Source organism: Uloborus diversus, unplaced genomic scaffold (assembly GCF_026930045.1).
Source record: "Uloborus diversus isolate 005 unplaced genomic scaffold, Udiv.v.3.1 scaffold_1248, whole genome shotgun sequence".
NCBI lineage: Eukaryota > Metazoa > Arthropoda > Arachnida > Araneae > Uloboridae > Uloborus > Uloborus diversus.
Window position 1 is genome coordinate 740 of NW_026557930.1, and position 21,012 is coordinate 21,751.

The following is a 21,012-nucleotide window of genomic DNA, read 5'->3' on the forward strand; positions in this document are numbered from 1 at the left end:
CCTGCTGGACAGCTCTGAATTGAATTGGGAATGATAACAGGGTGTCCTAATAAGTGTCTAAATTTCAAATATGCTTTGCAGTTAATGGAGAACAAGAACACAGTATGAGTGGAATGTGGAATTGAGTTTTTTTTTTTTTAACTTTCATTTTCGGAAGCGCGAAACAAGTTTATCGTACCGGCGGTAACTCTTTTCGAACACGACTTATGCTCCGTTTTCAGAGTTCGTGGTGCACAATCGTAACCGTAACCTTTACGAATTATTTTTCTCTTTCATTCACTCGTCGAGAAAAATTATAACTTACGCCTTGTTGAGTCAGAAATATGGAGGAGGTAAGCAATCTGTCGACATCGATTTTTTTATTTAATTGATATTTATGAAAACTAATTTTTGATAGAAGTCAGTTTAAAAACTATCTATAAAAATGTGTATTTTGTGTTCCATTGATTTTGTGTTTTCGCTCGGTCTTATGAACGACTTTTCTGTGTATTCATAGTTTATTTATAAATGTTGGACATAATTGCTTTTAGTAGTTATTATTGTCGCTTTTTAGGAAGCACAGCCCACCCAGGAGGCCTTGAAAAAGAAAAGGACCTTCCGAAAATATACGTATAGAGGTGTGGACTTGGATCAGCTGCTTGACATGTCGAAGTAAGTTACAACCTTTTTACTATTATGCTAGCATGTTAAACTATTCTTATTGAAAAGGCAGAATTATCTGCATAACTGTCCCCTTTTACGAGATTTCACTCTTGTAAAAAAGTTTAAGGAGTTGTAAGGTAGAGTATTCTTGATTCAAGTGAGAATTAGTTGCAATTTTATTATTTTAACCTTAAGCAGGAGAGGTGATGTCTCAGAGACCGCTTTGTTTGTAATTTTTTTTAAAAATCGTGTAAGTAAGATACATTCTTGTAACTTCTGTTAGATGTTCATAGAACTTTTATTAGCATGGGGAAAATATATTTTTGAATTTTGAATCGCAATGTACCTTTTCCGAGGAAATTTTGCTATTTCGAGGAACTAATATGCTGCGGTAAATAACTAACTACTCGTAATGAATCTGCAATTTATTAATGATTTCGTTTTAATTCTTTGATATATACAGAACATTTTAGTACCAGAAAATTGATTATATGACATTACGGGAAAGTTTTGACAGCCCTTTAACTATTAGTATTTCGCGTCTTATTTCGAGGAATAATTCAGCCTTCATTGACCCTGGAACATAATTGCTAACGTTTGTGAACATTTCAAACAAATCTCAACCTCTTTTGCAGCTTTGTGACGAGCCATGTCTACTACTGACAAAAGTTGTAACACTTAAGGGGAGGTGCAATCTGACTGACCGCTTCTAAGGAATGCAATGAAATTTAAACCAGATGCACTCGCTAAAGATACTCATAAGCAAGGGGGGTGTTCATGGTCTCTAAACAAAAAGCTATTGGGAAAAACCATTCAATCGGACTAAAAATGAAATAAGATTGATTGGATTAACTTTTGAGCGGTCTATGAGACTGCACCTCTCTTGTGAAGGGTTAAGAAATAGGTTATTCAGTGTATGGTTGAACTCATTTATAAAGAGAACCTGGGATTAAAGGAGAAATCAGAAATATTTCGTTGGTAGGATGTCAGTCAAATCTCTGGGAGCACAACTTGTGAGCAGACCTCATTTAAAGGAAGCAATGTTTTTGCCATTCTGCAATTTATACGATTTTCGTAGACTTCTAGATCAACTTAAATTTTTCTTAGAAAAATTCCTTTTGCATTGCCAAGTCAACCAAAAATTGTAGATTGAAGTCATAAATCCTGATAACGAGTGGTGACTGCCTGTTTTGGTTTTAGACTTTATCAGAAAATTTCGTATAGCTTTACTTCGGTTTGGACTCGATGGGTTTTTTTGAATTGAAAAAACCCACTTTTGGGATTTTTAAAATTTTCTGAGAAGTTAATGTAATGTAAATACTTTTGCAATTTAAACTTATTATTTATTTGTTCTTCACTAGACAATTGACATAAAAAAATGAACTTTGAACTTAAATAGCCTGGGGCCACGCTAAGAATTTTGAATTGTTAGCCAAACTTTGAAAGTGTTAGCCAGATTTTAATATATTTTTGTCTGTAGAAATTTTTAATCAGAGAATCAAGTATTTCTTAATTTTTAACAATCTTATGAGGATAAAGCCAAGAGATATTTTTCTGTGGAATTTTCGGAGAATCTTCTGTTTGCCAATAAATTCGCCGAAGTAGGATATTTTTCTCAATTTACAATTTTATTGTAATTGGCACAATGGCAAATGCTTAATGTGGTTCCATGATAACCTCTATAAATGCATTGTACTTTCTTAAATCTTAACAGCAATGAAAAAAATATTAAGATTTTCAATACAGTTGAGTCCTGACTTATGCAAGGGAATCGTTCCAAGACCCCTCGCGTAAGTCGAAATTTTGTGTTGTGGAAAACGGTATGCATAAAAACTTAATAACAGACCCAATTATTTTAGACATTTGTAAACACCCTCTCAAACTGTTAAAACTCATTTCTTAACTATACATTACTGTTTCTTACATGAAGAACTGAATGTTTACTTGTGTTTAAAAAAATAAAAAACGTTTTATGCAACAAAATACTGCTACGATGTACAAAATCAGTGATCAGTGGGAAAGACATATAAAATAAACCAGCACATGATACGTACAGTATATAGTAAGAAAATCAAATGCACTGTAGTTGTACTGTATAGTAGATCCAGTAGTGATATTTGTAACATAAAAAAGTCAAGATAAAGATGATTTATGCTATGTGATCAAACCATTATTCTAATTTATTTTTAAATATAGTTGATTCACTAGTCCTTAACGTTTCCATCTATGGCAACACCCCTCTTTCTGGTTTCTTTGATTCACAATAAAAGAGCAGCTTCCATTTTAATTAATTTTTCCATTTTACTAGGCTCCTACACGGTGAACTTTTACGGTTTTCCTTTTGTTGTCTTTTAATTGTATGCATGGAAGATTCACTCATACTAAATTGTTGTGCTATCTTCGACGCATTTTTTAATGGAACTTCAGCCTTTCAAAAAGCTTTAGCATCGCGAAGCTATATAGCTTTTCTTTAATTGTCAAATACTTTCTCTTTTTCTTCCTATCTTCACGAACTTTACATGAAACAGCGCTCTTAAGTGTAATTATTTTTCATCAACTTTCTCTTTTAGAATGAAACGAAATAAATGGAAAATAAGGAGTAGTTATTTGTATATGCAATGTTCAGTTTAATACGGTGTTGGTATTTCTGCTATCAGTGACGCTAAAAGGAGAAAGATGTATTCACGATATATATATATATAGTAGCCAATACTTACACACCAAGACTTCCCTCTGAAAATTTTCTCGTTGAGGATTAGGAATTCGCGTCAGGCATTAAATTCGTTACTGGTGAAAAAATCGCATTATAGCTATTTTGTGTAAGTCGTATCGCCTTGTAGCGACAGTCGGGTGCAAACATATTTTGCTTTTTGCTTCAACTGATCAAGAAATAATTCATAAAATCTTGATCCTGTAAGGTCCAGGACTGGAAAAATCTTAAAAACTTTACATGTATTACCGGGCATGTTTGTCTAAAAGGTACATGCCCGAATAAACTTTTACATGCCTAGGTTTTTTTAAGTGTATAATAATAAAAATATTTGAGTTTGTTGTCTAGCATTAATCTCACAAAAAATTAATTTCACAACTTTATATCTGAATCAAGAATTATTTCAATATACAACATAAAAAAAAAGATTAAATAAATAGTACATAATAAGTCATTAAAATTAAAAATACTTAATTTAACAATTAATCACATGCCCAGCTGGGCATGTAAGGGTAAAAGATTCATGCCCGATCAGAATTTGTACATGCCCAGGCATGTTGGGCACATTAATTCTCGAGCCCTGGTCAGGTCTGATTTTGTAGATTGTACAAAGAAAACTACACTAGGCAAAATAGCTTTCATGTGAATTATTTTCTGAAACCCAACACATGTCACAAATCTCGAATTTTAATAAAGATATATTTTTTAGAATTTAACAGGATTTAAAAATGGACGGGCAGAAAAAAATATGAGCAGGGTTCGTACGCTCCTTCAAAACTCCTCCAATACTCCTTCATTTAGGAAATTTTTTGGAAGGGCCCTTCAAACTCCTACATTTTGGTTTTAACTCCTTCAAAACTACTTTTTTTGCTCAAGACATATTCTTCTATGTCAATAACTAAAATATTTCAATCGAAAACTTAACTTAATCGCAAGGGCGATTGTATAAGGGCAATTTTAATGTAATTTCTTTTTTTTTTTTTTGTTTCATAAAGATGTGATTTACAAATTAATGTAGAAGTCATAGAAGTTAAAGAACGATGCGACAGCTGAAAATGCTTTTATATAATGTTTTTGAAGAAATAAGTCACGAAGGTCTTTTTTACAAAAAGAAAGAAAATTCACAAAAATATTTTGCTTTTTCACAAAATGGGGACCCAAAAAATAAAACCTGGATCGACCCCTGAAGGTGAAAATATTAGTTACCCAAGACGTTTCACAAGTAAAGTAAAACATGCTTAAATGGTGCTAGGTATTTTTTCAAGTTTTATGATTATTGTTTCTCCCTCCACCACTCACAGCTTCAAAACTCAGGTTGTCTAATTATTTTAATATTTATAAATACATACGCTGATGTACTATAATAAGTGAGTGTGTTAAAAAAACAATTGTTTAGTAAATCGCAGATAATGCCTGTGACTTTCTTGCCGATTTAAATCATAATGAGTTAAGTATACACCCAGGCAAAATTAATGAAGCAGATTTTCATCAATTGTTATTCATACAATTGATGGTTTTATTTGCTTCAACAATTTTGACCTCTTTCGGGCATCGTATTTTTCATGTAAAAGTTACTGAGTTCACGAAAGAGGTATATCAACTCAGGCTTTGATGGAACTCGAATTGTTTTGAAATTCTAGCATGCTTGAGATTTTTTTTACTTCCCAAGGGTCCCTAATCTGGACAAGTCATTACAGTAAAACCTGTGTAAGTTGACCACTTGTGGTGCAGCACTTTGGTGGTAAACTTAGACAGGTGGTCAACTTATAAAGGGCGGTAATGATTTTTTTTTTCTTTTTTTTGTCATTTCTTGCACAATGTATTCATTTTTGAGTAATTCACCCTTATTCTTTCTGTTCAACTCACTTTCATTGTTTAACATTATTGAAAGTGAAACAATAATTAAGAATACTATTAAATAATTTTGTTATTTTTTCCTTGTTTTTAACTATATTAGACACTGTTGTTTTAGAAATTCCATATGTGCCGGCCAAATTTCTCTGGCTTTCTCCATTTTCAATTAATTTTATTAATTTTAATATAATATTTCATATTTTTTATTAATCTCAAGTTAAACTAACTTTCTTTTTCAAGCCTTTTTTTGTACAACTAATAGCACAAAGAGCAATAAGCACGACTCTCCCAGTTCATAAAGGCAAAATTAAAATGTCCTATCTCTTAATCCCTTGCACCAGAAACATGTAACTTTACTCATTAGCAGGCACCAAGACTTATTCACTTTACAAATAGACACTGCTATAGGAAACTAGGGAGGGGCTCTACATATTTTGTTGCAGGGGGGCCCAAAATGTATAGTTCCAGGCCTGCTCTTTTTAGCACAATTCCTATGTTGCCACAACATATTGCAACTGAAAGAAAAGACTTTGAACTTTTCTACTGACACCTATTTTCATTGAACAGAGTACAAAAAGCTATCTCAAATAGAACAACAAATGAAAAACAAGTTTGGAGGATAAAGAGCAGCATGCTGCTGTTTAGTTCGTAAAATGCTAATCTGTCATCAAAGCATTAAAAACATTTTTGGAGAGCTATCAAAAAAAAATAAATAAATAATAAAATAAAATAATTTGCTGAAGAAAGTTTTAAAAAATAAACCAAGTGGTCAACTTACAAAGGGTTTTTTACAATACTCCAAACCAAATTTGGCATACATTGGTGGTCAAGATAGAGAGGTGGTCAAGTTACAGAGGTTTTCCTTCGTTATATGAGATAGGACTAATTCCGTTCCTGACAAAAGCGGTCAACATAGACAGGTGGTCAACTTTACTGTACTATGATAGGAACAGAGGACCCTCGCGTGACCCCTCACTCCCCATCCACAAGTGATGGGGGGAGACGGGTTCATGAAATTGTGATAAGGGGAAGAGAGAGGGTGACATCACATTGTAACAATATTTTTGTAAAAAAATGACAATGTGGCAAGAGGAAGAGTTAGGTGAAGTGTGACACTTTGTGACAAGGAAGGAAGGGGGTCAAATATGTTGAAAAAAAAGTGCAACATTAACTGACAGCCCATTAGTACTCTTTTAAAATCTCATTTTACTCCTTCAAAACTCCTTCATTTTATTTCTGAAATTGAGTACGAACCCTGAGAGGAAGAGCAGTTTCATTATTAAACAACAACGTTTAATATTTCTTACTCTGTACAAAACAAAGACATAAAAAAACAGGCATCATAAAAGTTTAACAAAAATGTCATGATTAAGAAGGAATTTAGTAAAAAAGAATGAAGATAATTTGAGATTCTATTGTAGTTATGTATAACAAAATGAAATGAAGTAAAGTGGAAAAGGAAAATGTAGACAACTACAAAATCTGAAACTTCGCCATTCTTGGTTTTCAGAGTCTTTTATACTCTTAAAAAAAAAAAAAAAAAAAAAAAAAAAAAAAAAACAAGTTTTCCAGCTTTTTCTACCCCAAGACAATTTTTACGCTTTGTTCATATGCTTACACTACTATATGCTACAAATGCATCACCTTTTCCCTAAATAAGACACAATTTTTTGGGATTTTATTTTAAAAAACCTTGGGTCTACGGGTTTTTGCCAACCCTGTTTACTTAATGTTAATTGATGGTCAAGATTTGTAGTACACATTTTTAGTTATGCAATAGGGAAATTGCCCTTTGAAAATGGCAATGCACTATAGTGTAACAGGATTTCATTTTAAATACTCATTAAGCATGATAAGTATAGATAACACAAAAAAAAAGTCTGTCAAAGAAGGAGGGTCAAAACTGCTTTTACATTTTAACAAAACTTGTTTGATAATTTGATGGTTGAAATTTTATCCCGACTCCAGTGGATTAATCCTTAATTCCAGTAGATAGCATTATATAGTTGACCGCTTTTTCGTTTCTTCACTCCCCTAAAATTACCAGTATAACAGTTAAGCCTTGTCAAAATGAAGCATTACCATGCATGTCGAACATTACCGAAAAATATTCTCAAATTATCATGCCGTGGTGTGAGTTTCATTTGCTGATGATGTCAGGAAGCTTTATTCGATCATTCGCTATCATATATATGAGGGTTTTGTACAACTTTCAATGTGTAAAAATAAAGCGCCATTCCACGAAAATTTTTTTTTTTTTGTCCCAGATTTGACGATTTATGTTTCATTAAAAAGTAATAACATTAAAAGTTAATGACAAAATCTTTTTGCATTAGATATCACACGAGTTTGTAATTCGATAAGCAGAAATTTTTTTTCCAAAAATATTCTTAGTATTTTAATGGAATATGCGAGGCGTCACGTGCGTGACAAATTGACCGTTTTCTCTGCAATCTTAACCTTGGAGACCATAAGTGTGCATGTACAAATATTGAATTGAGTATTTCTTGTATTTTTTTGTTTGGAAAATTCCTACGTTAACATAAAATGTAATTAGGTACTAATTTTTTAATTTTCTCATTGTTTTCGGACAGCACTCAATTAATGGAGCTTTTACATTGCCGTGCAAGGAGGAGGTTTTCTAGGGGACTAAAGCGCAAACCAATGGCTCTGATTAAAAAGCTGAGAAAAGCCAAGAAAGAAGCTGGACCATTGGAAAAACCAGAAGTCGTGAAAACACATCTCAGAGACATGATTGTGGTTCCAGAAATGGTTGGATCCATTGTTGGTGTCTATAATGGAAAAACATTCAACCAGGTTGAAATCAAAGTAAGTTTTGTTGAAAAGTTATCAATGTTGTATCCAAAATTTAAAAAAGTGCAACATTAATTAAAAAAAGAAACTGCTCCAGTTATTCTTTATAGTCTAGTTGTAAAAGTAGGTATAAAAATGTGCTAGTAAGTATTGTAAATAATTCTTATTGAATAAGAGAAACTGCTTATTTGGGGTCATTCCATTTTAAATCGACAAATTTTCAAAAAAGTTGTTGCATCACCATTTTTGATTTTGATGAAAATTTGCATGTTCATTCCTTTTATTTTCTAGACCTCAAAAAAGTAAATTTTTTATTTTTTAAAAATTTACCCTTTGATATATAGGCCATTTTTGTTGTTGGCAACAGCAGAAACCGGGCATTTTGATGCTTTGTTTTATGAACTATTAACTTTTTTCTATAAAAGCTTTTGAGCTCGAACATAGATATGGAACATTTAGGTTTATCCATAACTTATTCACTGCAGTATAGCAAATTAATATTTACATTTAATGATTCTAAAGAATTTCTTGATTCACCTTCAAAAAAATATTCTGCAAATATGAATATCTTGAACTTGAAATGAAAATAAAATTAAAAAATATCACATTAAACACTAAGCTTCATAAGATTGAACAGCATGAACACTGGCTCAACAACCTATTTCTTTCTGAGTTTGAAAGACAACTAAAATACAAATGTGAGAGCAAGGTTGGACAAGGATGATCACATGTGGGAACTAGCCTGGACAAGTTAAGAAGTGCTCAGTTCTGTTGCAGGTGGCAAGCAGATGTTTACTAATCAGACAAGTTTAGTGATATTCTATATCCCCAGGTGTTAAAAATATTAAATTGTCTTATTAAAGTTTAAATACAGTACTTCATAACTATTCTTAAGTCTTTTTTTTTTACTAAGAATAAGGTATATAATTACATTTCAATGAAAAACTAAAATTAAAAAGTGAAAAAAGATTGTGTTGTTTTAGTGCAATTATTTGCAAATTCAGACCCTTTTATCTACCAAACACCTTTGAATAACAAAGCAACTTTTACTTTGTTTAAAAGCTGGTAAACAGTACTTAAAATACCACAAATAAAATTTTTTTATCTTGTCCCCCCACATGGTTTTTTTTAGCAATGAATACTGGATTTTTTTGAAATTTTGCAACTTCAGGGGTGCATATCTCATAAAGGGGGCGGAGTAACAAGCCAATTTTTTTATACAATAAGTAACCATGCATATGGATATATGATGAAAAATAGGGCTCTGAAATTTATTGATATCATGAAAAGATCTTTTTCTTAGCTTTTCAGTGAGCTATGTTTGAGCTCAAAAGCTTTGATGGAAAAAAGTTCTAGTACAACATAACAAAGTACATAAAACAAAGCATCAAAATTGCTGTTGCCAACAACAAAAATGTCCTATATGCCAAAAGGTAAATTTTTTAAAAATAAAATATATATTTTTTGAGGTCTAGAAAAAAAATAAATGCACCTGCAAATTTTCATCAAAGTCAAAAATGGTGATGCACACCCCATTTGTTGATTTAAAATGGAATAACCTTTTGGACTTATTTTGTATCATTCATTCATGAGTGAAAACCAGTTTTTGGAAACAATGCAAAAGTGCCAAAAGCATATCACTTAAAATAAAAAAATGTTTTTGTTTATCTCTGAAAGTTTAATTATTTAACACCCAAACATTTGGTTATTTAATCAGCCTTTGATATTTCGCCTTTAGTATTAAGTTTAGTACCTATAGCTTTTAATTGCCTTGGTGTTACCTGTAATACTGTTATTGAATTGCAGTGTGTCAAGCAAGGCAAACATTAAATTGATTTCTTCATTCTCTCAATGCATTTGAGTTTTGATGAAAATTGAACATTTTGACTTGCAGGAAGTAGGCAAAACATATAGAGAAGCACTGCTTATACATTTTTAAAGGGCTGCATGAAAACAAACTTATAAATGAAAAAAACGTATAATAGATGTATGTTAATATGTATTGCTGATATAAAAAATTGTATAAAAGAGAAACATACACAACGGTGCTTCACTGTATCTGTACAATGAGAATCTGCATAAAGTAAGTCTTGCACGGCTTACATCTGGTGTTAATTATATGTTAAATACATTAAATGTATTACAAGTAGTGATGTAAAATACCCGGGTATTTACTTTTAGGGGTAAATACCCAGGGTATATACCCGGGTAAATACCCAAAATGGGTATTTACCCGGGTATGTACCCTGGGTATTTATGTATGAGTTAATATTACTTTTCTTCACATATTTTTTGGCGGAAAACCCAAAATGGGTATTTACCCGGGTATTTATTTCAAAAATTTATATTCAACTAAAATACTTTTCTGTATGCATTGCACTGTGTATATATACGGTCTATTCCAAAAGTAATGCAATTACTTTTTTTAAAGTAATTTATTGAACAGATTTGCACAATCATAAACAAATTAAAATTCTTCAAAGTAATGTCCTTGGGCTTCTGCTGATTTCATCCATCGTCTCTGGCATGAATGGTAAGTGCCCTGAAAGGCGTTTTTGGGGACCTGCTCTAAGGTCTTCATCACGGCTAATTGGATTTCTTCTAGGGATGAAAAATGATTTTATTTCAGGCCTGCCTTAATTCGAAGGAACAAAAAGAAGTCTGCCGGGGGGGGGGATGTCAGGACTATAAGGGGGCTGAGACAACGTTTTCACCTGGTGTTTTCAGCTAGGAATCAGCAGATTCGCAGCGCGTTATGGCAAGGTGCTTCGGCACGAACTTGCCTCACACTTTTCTCATCTCTAAATCTTGAGCAATGTGGAACACAGCAGTAGACGATGTGTTCAGTTCATTCGCAACCATCTTGTTAGTCAATCGAGGGTAAAAGTCCAATAATTGAGGAACACGAGCCGCATAGTTGTCGGTTTTGCTGGTTAACGGCCGCCCAGAGTGTTCTTCATCTTGAAACTTTTCCCGTCCCACTTTAGAGGTCTTTAACCACCTTAAAACTTGTGAATGCGACAGAGAAGAGCCCCCTAAGCCTCATGAATCATTTTGTTAGTCTCCTCAAGAAATTTTGTTAGTTAAGCAACAAAACTTAATCGCGTACCATTTTTTCCGTGACACGATATAGATGCTCAGAGGTTAACATTTAACTTACGCCCGGCCACTTCCACAGTTCGGATAACCCTGAGACTGATTTTCTGGAAAGCCTTAGGGTCTCCCTCATCTAAACCAAGTAGTACAATTATACTCTGACCAATAAAAGCGGCCTGGGAAAAACCATTGCATTACTTTTGGAATACACCTTGTATAACAAACCATATACAAAACAATAAATTTTTGTCTAAAAATTGTATTTTGATTACATATTTAAAGAATTATTGTGTAAAACAACTTTGCAAACTAATATTATATTCACATTAAATGTGTTGGATACGCCTAATCAATGTTGATAGCCAAATTTCAGATATAAAAAGCCATTCTACAAAAAGTAAAAAGCTTAACTGGTTACATAAAAAAAGCAAACATCATCTCCAATTATGACTTTGAAAAGAAAGATTCTTTGGTTCACGATATGTTTCTTTCATAATTTCATCAAATCTTTCAATAAAAAATATTATAAACTGTGTAATACATATGTATGTATCAGTTTTACCAATTATTTCATATTTAGATTTAAAAAAAATTCCCATTCACTTTTTGCATTTTTTTGTAAAATACCCAGTTTTTGGGTATTTACCCAGGCCTTGGGTAAATACCCGGGTAAATACCCAAAAAATATTTACCTACCCGCTGGGTATTTACCCAATCCACATCACTAATTACAAGTAATATTTATAAATTTTAATTGTTATTATGAGTTTATATGCCAGTTATGTCCTGCTTCCGTAACACATTCATTTGTTTACCACAAGATTCTGCTGCTTAGACATTAATAACTTCATGTATTTTAACCCATCCATCCTATTTTTATTTTTTGTTTGATAACTTGTATGTTCCATGCCCTGCCCATTTGAAAAATTTTATCCAGTAGCATCTAAGTTAATTCAAGGCAACATAGTCTGCAATATGTAGCCTTAATGGTTACCAAAGATAGTTCATTAAGATTTTAATAGATGTTTTTTTTTATGGTTGAAAACATTTTGCGATAGATTTCTGAGGATTTTCTAAAAAATATTATGCAGAACTGTATAAAATTGGAGTTACTCAAATGCAAGGAATGCTTTCAGCATTTTTTAAGAAGACCACAGTGTCAGTTTTTGTAACTGAAATGTGGCCACTTAATACAGTAAAATTGTTATTCAGGTCTAATGAAAGCTCTTGGTTGTCCAAATTATCTGTCAACCAATTTTCTTCTTTGGAATAAATTGCTGAAATATTTACTCATCAAGGTGTTCAATAGCTTTTCTCTGCTTCAGATCTTAATATGCAGATCATATAGCTAGAAAGTTCACCCCTCCCCCAAATGTAATGTTCCACTCAATATTATAGAGATCTCTCCCCCACACCAGTGGCACAGCAAAGTGGTTGGGGTGACCCCCCCCCCCCCCCCCAAAGCATTGGTTTTAACATAAATACAAATTCTGATACAGTAGTTTATGCATATGAAAGGGCTGTTTTGATTAAAAAAAAAAAACTTTTCAGAAGTTATTTTTTTTATCAAAATTTCTCCTTCAGGAGGTAATTTCTGGCTGTGCTAGTGCGCACACACAAAAAGAATACCTTCAACGGTATTAAAAACTATTTTCATCAGTTTAGTCTGCCTCATGGCTTCCCCTTTCTCCACATGGGCACTCCTGCTTTAGCTATTATTACTAGAATAAGCAGTTGGAATATTTACTTGGAGATGATCTTTAGCCACGTTCATGACACACTTTTCGACCCGGTAAATCCCCGCTTTACCGATTGCAAAATTCCCCCGTTTCCATGTAAAAAGAGGTTCACCCATTCTACCAGAGAAAGCGGTTTTTACCCAGCATCTTTAGCGGCTAGAAGGCGAACTTGTTTTGCGTAATGCATTCTGGGTAAAAACACCGCTTTCACTCAAGAAGCTAGCAGGAGTAGAAAGATTCCACATAAACCTTGTAAATAACCAGAATGCGGTGAAAAGCAGGTTTTTTACGAGGTCGAAAGTGTCCATGGAAACAGCCCTTTTGAGTAAATATTCCAGCCGCCTTTTCCAGCTCAATATTCAGCCATCTCAGTTGACCAATGACTATTTTCTACTGCAGATAATTTACTTATATGTATTGCATTTATATCCATTGTATCCCCTTCTGTAAAATGTTAACTCGACAGGCCTGAATATACTGATCTGTCAAAAATATTTTTTTCTGGGGGGGGGGGGATATCGCAGTATTAAATTTCCAGAACTATAACTGAAAATGCCTCAGTGTTACCTGTTTTTCTGATTCTGAATTGCAGTGTGTCAAGCAAGGCAAACATCAAATTGATTTCATAATTTTTCTCAATATATTTGAGTTAAATTCCATGCAAATTAAACATCCTTGCACCATTTAGTATATTTACATTTCCTGACATGTATAGGACCTAGGGTGCAGAGAATTTTCCAGGCCTGCAAAACATATGACCAATTTGCATTATCTTTCCCTACAATAGTATTATTCTGTTTTGCATGTTTTATCTCTTTCATTAAGATGCAATGCAGCATATGTTGTATGCACCTAACTAGTGTCGGTTGAAAAATTTTATTTCGTCAAAATCCATTGGATGTACAGTTTCCCTCGCTACTTCGCGTTTCGGCTTTCGCGGCTTCACTACATCACGTTTTTTTTTTTTTTTCAAATATAATTAGCCTTTTTGTGTGCAAGTGTAAACTTTTCCCAACAAAAGAATGACAGAGTATGTCTTTTAAGTAAGATAAGCTCTTCTGAGGGGCTGTAGGTTGATTGAGAGAAGGTATAAAATTGCCGAAGAAAGTATAGGGAATCGCTATCTCAGTTTAACTGTTAAACACTAACTGAAAAGTAAAAATTACTTTACTATTACTAGAGTATAAACACATCTGATCAGTGGTGTTCAACAATGTACTAGCTTTTTAAGTTGTATATGTATGACGGGGGCACATACCGTCATTGACTGGCAATTAATTCCCTATTGAACAAGTTTAGCTATTTTCAAATATTATTGTGTAAGAACTGCATGTGTAGTTTATTTCCCAATAATAACAATGATAGCTACTACGTCTAATGTATCTCCTTTTCTCATATTTTGTGCAATATATTCAATAATAAAAATGTAATGGTGGTAAAGGGTGTTATTTTATGTCTAGGGGCTCTATGTTAAAAACTTATTTAAATTGTCATGAGTAAGTTTTATGCCCTCTAATTAGGAAAATATTGGGTTTATAAGTACAGAATCCTACTTCGCGGAAATTCAGTTATCGCGGTAAAGTCTGGAACGAGTTGATCGCGATAAACGAGGGTTGACTGTACATTAAAAAGTTTGGTATTTAAAAAAAAAAATTACATTAAAGGTGCAATTTTGTTATCCCAATGAAATAGAATTAACTAATTCCTCGACCCTCTAGATCTGACATTTGGATTACAGGGTTCGCGTTTACGCGCTATAGCGGGTTTTTTACGCAAATTCGCGGGAAAGGGACGCAACTTCCGCGAAAATTCGGGTCCTAGGGACCCAGAACACCCAAAAGATAAAAACCAGAAAAAAAATTGTGGAAAATGCTGAAGATCTATCTAGTGAATGCTTTTAAGCTTCAATGACCAGGAGAATCAACAGAAAAGGATTAAAATGACCCTATCTCTGTATCAGCTATTCAAACACACCCCTACTGTTGACCAGTCAATGGAATTTTAGTGATAAGACTGGAGCTTACAGTGACCTCCTGGGCAGAGCTCAAGGAGCAAAATATTGCAAGTTCATAAATAGCCCATTGTACTGTATTCTAAGAATAAGTTCTCCCTCAACTTTTATCTTGGGGAAATTCCTGAAAACAACAATAAAGATCAAAAGTAAGAGTGGTTTCAATGCAATCTTCAGGATTGATACAGGACAACTGAGTAGTAAAAGCTTATCTATTTTGCATTTACCTAACCAGAATTACTTTTGAAAATTATCTTGCATCCTCAATAAAAGGATGGGTGAAAAAAAAAAAATGGCGAACATTTTCCCGATCGCGCAAAACACAAAGTTCTGAACTTAATATTTTTCTTGTTAAGTTACTTATGAATATGAATTTTATACAAAAGCACTTTAACCTTGTTCATTTTCTAGTAATTCACCTATTTCTGAGGGGCTATTTTTATTTGGACTTGCAAAAGTCACGTATTAATCGATAGCGCCATTTTGAAAATGGCGAAACTTTAAAAATAGCACCAAAGCCAACACAGATATTTTAAAAGAGTCACAATGAAGTCAAATTTTCTAATTTAAGATTGCAAATGAGCAATTTTCATACTCATGTGAGAAAATGTTTCGTTTTTGCGATCGCGATTTTTGCGTTGTGTTAATTCGCTTGCGATCTTTTTCTATTTCTATGAAATTGCCATTGATAATTGATGGAGGGGGGGGGGGGGGCTAGTTGCTTTTTTTCACCTAGAAAAATGTTCATGAAAGCAAAGGTTAAGGGGGTGCTTTCTGCTTGATTAATCAAAGGCATTTATTTTTTATTTCATGGTAAAATCCAACTTTAAAGTAAATTTTGAGTTTACCTCTTTGTAACTGACTAAATAGTTTCTCAAATAACTAAATCTTGCAAGTGTATTATTTGAACATATGATAATCACAGAAAAAAAGGGCAAAATTAACCAATTTAGTTTATTTCATACCTTTTTCAAATAACTATGTGGATCGTTTCTTTTCCCTAAGTATAAATAGTTGTATATTATTCAATTATGTGCTAAAATTTTCTGTTTAAAATTTAAGGGACTCATTTTTTCCGCCAAAGGACCCAAATCTATTTCATTAATGGGTCCTTGGGACCCAAGTTACGGATAGTTGAGCGCGAACACTGGATATATTCTGCACCCCTGGACTGAACATTCAAAATTTCTAATTTAATTTTCCTTGCATTATAGATTTCTTCATTAAATCTTAATTTTCTTGCTTATAGCTTTCAAATGCCTTGGTGTTACATGCTTTTCTCTTGTTGAATAGCAGAGTGTCAAACAAGGCAAATAACAATTTAATTTTCATCAGTATGCTCTTAAATCACAATATTTCAGAGCTTAGATGTAAATTAAACATGTTAATAGCTGTGGTGTAATTTTTCTTCACACTTCTTTTCCCTAAAGTCATAAAAACTCGAAACTTCAAAATACAAATAATTTTAATGCTGATTGAAGGTTGTCTTTTTTTTACAGCCTGAAATGATTGGACATTATTTAGGGGAGTTCAGTATCACATACAAACCTGTAAAGCACGGAAGACCAGGTATTGGTGCTACACATTCTTCAAGGTTTATTCCTCTGAAGTAAAGCATTTTGTACCCTAAAAGTCAATAAAGTGTTGTGTGAATAAATGTTCTATTGCTAGCTTTTTTAAAAATAAAAACAGTTTCAGTTGTTGTTGATAATTATGTTTTATTTTATTTTTTTAGTAAATTATTAATTTAACTAAGTGAAAATAATATTATGTTTGATATTGACACACACTGTCACTTTTTTTTCATTTTCAAAGCCTTTTCCTAATTCAGTTATTCTTTAAATATAAATATTCTCCAAAATAATTTGTCTTGCTTGCCTTTCTTTTATTGAAACAACAAACCTAGCAACAAATTCTTTAACTGCAATGACAGTGCATTCACCTCTAAGCTCTCTATGAAGGCCACTTGAGGGGACAAACAACTCTGGGTATCTTCTTTGCCCTGTCTGAATGCTGAGTTCTTCAGACAAATTAATACTGAAATATGTACTTTTGAGTTTTTCTTTTCAAGTTTAATACTTGTATTTGCAGAAATGCTGAGCCTTAATTATATTTTCCCTTGCTCTTCATCACATTCGTTAAGGGACTATTATGAAATGAGTCATGAATATTTTATCGTAACTTGGGAAAAATCAAGGTTTAAATAGAAAGGATATAAAAAGTTACTCTGGTTTGAAAGATGATCAAAAGTGTACAATTTCCATTGTGTATGTAAATAGTTCATATCCCTGATACTCCTTTGTTATTTGTTGCTCTTAAGCGTTTCACTAGTTTTGCCATATCTGATGATTACATCAACATTAGAAGTATCTGTGTTCAATTTGGTTTTAACTTATACGCGTATGGTGGTCTCAATCCGGTAAGTCCAAATTATACATTTTGTTAGTTATTTTAGTGTAGTGACTGTTTTGCAATTCTGTGATGAAAATTGGCTGAAATCATTCGCGGTTTCCACTGGAGAATTCTTTCAATGAAAGCTAATCCATGTCTGAGAATTGCATCACAATAAGTTTGTAATATGAATTCTTGGATATCTAGTTGACACTTAAAATTGTTACAGATGATTGTTTCTGTTTTGTGCTTGTTAGATTACAACCGTTAACAGATCAATGATGAAGAGCGGAAAGAATCATTCGCAGTTTCCACTTAAGAATGCTTTCAATAAAAGCTTTACCAAATGTAGTCTTCTTGCTTTGTCTAAAATATATTTTGTTACTGATAGTTCTTCTTAGGTGTGGTGAATAATGTTTGCAATTAAATGATGAAACTTGGTAGAAATCATTCGCGGTTTCCACTTGAGAATTCTTTTAATGAAAGCATTGCCATGTCTGATAATTGCACAATGAGTAGTAAAAATTCTGAAATGACTGTATGGCAATTAGAATTGCTACAAATGATTCATACCGGTCTTCTGTATGTTTTGGTCGCTACTATTAACAATTGCATGATGAAGAATGGCAAGAATCATTCGCGGTTTCCACTTGAGAATGATTTCAATGAAAGCTTTGCCATGTCTGACAATTATACCAGCATAAGAAAGTCTGCGTTTAATTCTGTAGAGATAATATTTCATGAAATCTCGCACTTATGTCAAACTCGGAGTTAAATCTTTTCGCTCTGTGTTCGATTTAGTTTAAACAGACATGATACTCTCAACTACTTGTGTTCAAATTATATATTTTGTTAGTTAAACTTATTGTTTGGGAGCACCCTTTGGGGGATTAATATTTTCTCGCAAGCCCCTGCTCTATCTGTTTACTTACACATATATTTATATCATGGATATAGGACACCACATGGCACCCACAGACTCTTCTTACCCGCTTTGAGTCATTCTGCTTTAGTGTAATGACTAATATTTTGCAGTTTAATGATGAAAATTGGCAAAAATCATTCGCGGTTTCCACTTGAGAATTCTTTCAATGAAAGCTTTGCCATGTCTGATAATTGCATCATGTGTTGCAGGGTTGCCAACCTTAGAGAAACAATTTGAGAAGCATCTATGGTGACTTTGAGGTGCAATTTAAAATTTTGTGGAGCAGTTGGGTATTTTTTTAGAAATTAGTAAGAGTAACTAAAACCACTTATATCCAAAAGTGGTTATGACTTTTTAATAATCATTTGGAGCACCAGTGTAAAAGTATCATTAGCTTCCCATATTTACATATTAGTTATGATAGAATAGTAATATTTTATCTTGAATATGTTCGGCAGGGTAATGCGGAGAAAAAGAACTTCTTTGCAGAGCTGCAGAATTTTGCCAATTTTGTAGAGCAGCTCCACAAATTGCGGAGCAGTTGGCAAACCTAGTGTTGCAATACCGATTCCGGAATGACTGTATGGCATTTGGAATTGCTACAAATGATTCATACTGGACTTGGGTACATGTTTGGTCATTAATGTTAGCAATTGCATGATGAAATGCGGCAAGAATCATTCGCGGTTTCCACTTGAGAATGCTTTCGATGAAAGCTTTGCCGTGTCTGACAATTGCGTGAACAGCAGAGGTATGGGTTTTATTCTGGTTATATTTCATGAAACTTCACACAGAACTTCAGTAAAAAGGATTTCAATGGTAGTCTTCTTGCTGTGTCTAAAATGTAGTTTTTGTTACTACTAGTTATTCTTTGTTGCGGTGACTAATGTTTGCAATGAAGTGATGAAGCTTGGCTGAAATCATTCGCGGTTTCCACTTGAGAATGCTTCAATGAAAGCTTTGCCATGTCTGACAATTAAGAAAACAGCAGAGGTATAGGTTTTATTCTGTGATCATTATATTTCATGAAACTTCACACACAGCTTTAGTAGAAGTAATTTCAACGGTGGTAATCTTCTTGCTGTGTCTAAAATGTAGTTTTTGTTACTAGTAGTTATTCTTCGTTGTGGTGACTGTTTGCAATTAAGTGATGAAACTTGGCTGAAATCATTCGCGGTTTCCAATGAGAATTTTTTTCAATGAAAGCTTTGCCATGCCTGATAATTGCGTTGTGTTGTTATATCAATTCTGGAATGAACGTACGGCATTTTAGCGTTTTTTTTTCGTATGATTCATACTTTGCATGATGAAGAGCGGCAAGAATCATTCGCGGTTTCCACTTGAGAATGCTTTCGATGAAAGCTTTGCCGTGTCTGACAATTACATGAACAGCAGAGGTATAGGTTTTATTCTCTGGTCATATTTCATGAAACTTCACACAGAACTTTAGTAAAAGTAATTTCAATGGTAGTCTTCTTGCTGTGTCTAAAATGTAGTTTTTGTTACTACTAGTTATTCTTTGTTGCGGTGACTAATCTTTGCAATGAAGTAATGAAGCTTGGCTGAAATCATTCGCGGTTTCCACTTGAGAATGCTTCAATGAAAGCTTTGCCGTGTTATTCTGTGATCATTATATTTCATGAAACTTCACACACAGCTTTAGTAGAAGTAATTTCAATGGTGGTAATCTTCTTGCTGTGTCTAAAATGTAGTTTTTGTTACTAGTAGTTATTCTTCGTTGTGGTGACTGTTTGCAATTAAGTGATGAAACTTGGCTGAAATCATTCGCGGTTTCCACTTGAGAATTCGTACAATGAAAGCTTTGCCATGCCTGATAATTGCATCATGTGTTGTAATATCGATTCCGGAATGACTGTATGGCATTTGGAATTGCTACAAATGATTCATACTGGACTTGGGTACATGTTTGGTCATTACTGTTAGCAATTGCATGATGAAATGCGGCAAGAATCATTCGCGGTTTCCACTTGAGAATGCTTTCGATGAAAGCTTTGCCGTGTCTGACAATTGCGTGAACAGCAGAGGTATGGGTTTTATTCTGGTTATATTTCATGAAACTTCACACAGAACTTCAGTAAAAAGGATTTCAATGGTAGTCTTCTTGCTGTGTCTAAAATGTAGTTTTTTTAACTAGTAGTTATTCTTTGTTGTGGTGACTAATGTTTGCAATTAAGTGATGAAACTTGGCTGAAATCATTCGCGGTTTCCACTGAGAATTTTTTTTAATGAAAGCTTTGCCATGTCTGATAATTGCGTTGTGTTGTTATATCAATTCTGGAATGATCGTACGGCATTTTAGCGTTTTTTTTCGTATAATTCATACTCTGCATGATGAAGAGCGGCAAGAATCATTCGCGGTTTCCACTTGAGAATGCTTTCGATGAAAGCTTTGCCGTGTCTGACAATTACATGAACAGCAGAGGTATAGGTTTTATTCTCTGGTCATATTTCATGAAACTTCACACAGAACTTTAGTAAAAGTAATTTCAATGGTAGTCTTCTTGCTGTGTCTAAAATGTAGTTTTTGTTACTACTAGTTATTCTTTGTTGCGGTGACTAATGTTTGCAATGAAGTGATGAAGCTTGGCTGAAATCATTCGCGGTTTCCACTTGAGAATTCTTTCAATGAAAGCTTTGCCATGTCTGATTATTGCATAATGTGTTGTATTGCCAATTCTGGAATGACTGTATGCAGGGTTGGTATGCTCCTTATAAACTCCTGCTTTTTAAGAAAACAAAATTAGGGCCCTAAAAAATCTCCTGGATTTTGCTGTTATCTCATTACAAACTATTTATTTTTTTATTCTAC

General features: G+C 33.4%; 1 protein-coding gene and 1 non-coding gene across 2 annotated transcripts; both read left to right on the top strand.

The window, feature by feature from the left end:
- The first annotated feature begins 323 nt into the window (after positions 1-323).
- On the top strand, positions 324-16,577 carry LOC129232534 (40S ribosomal protein S15-like). Its single transcript, XM_054866672.1, has 4 exons — positions 324-332; positions 554-651; positions 7,801-8,035; positions 16,366-16,577. The coding sequence occupies exons 1-4, from the start codon at positions 324-326 to the stop codon at positions 16,477-16,479; spliced, it is 456 nt and encodes a 151-aa protein (XP_054722647.1). The 3' UTR covers positions 16,480-16,577.
- On the top strand, positions 16,124-16,251 carry LOC129232535 (small nucleolar RNA SNORA13). Its single transcript, XR_008581362.1, has one exon. It is a non-coding gene; the product is annotated as a small nucleolar RNA SNORA13 (small nucleolar RNA).
- Positions 16,578-21,012: the final 4,435 nt, after the last annotated feature.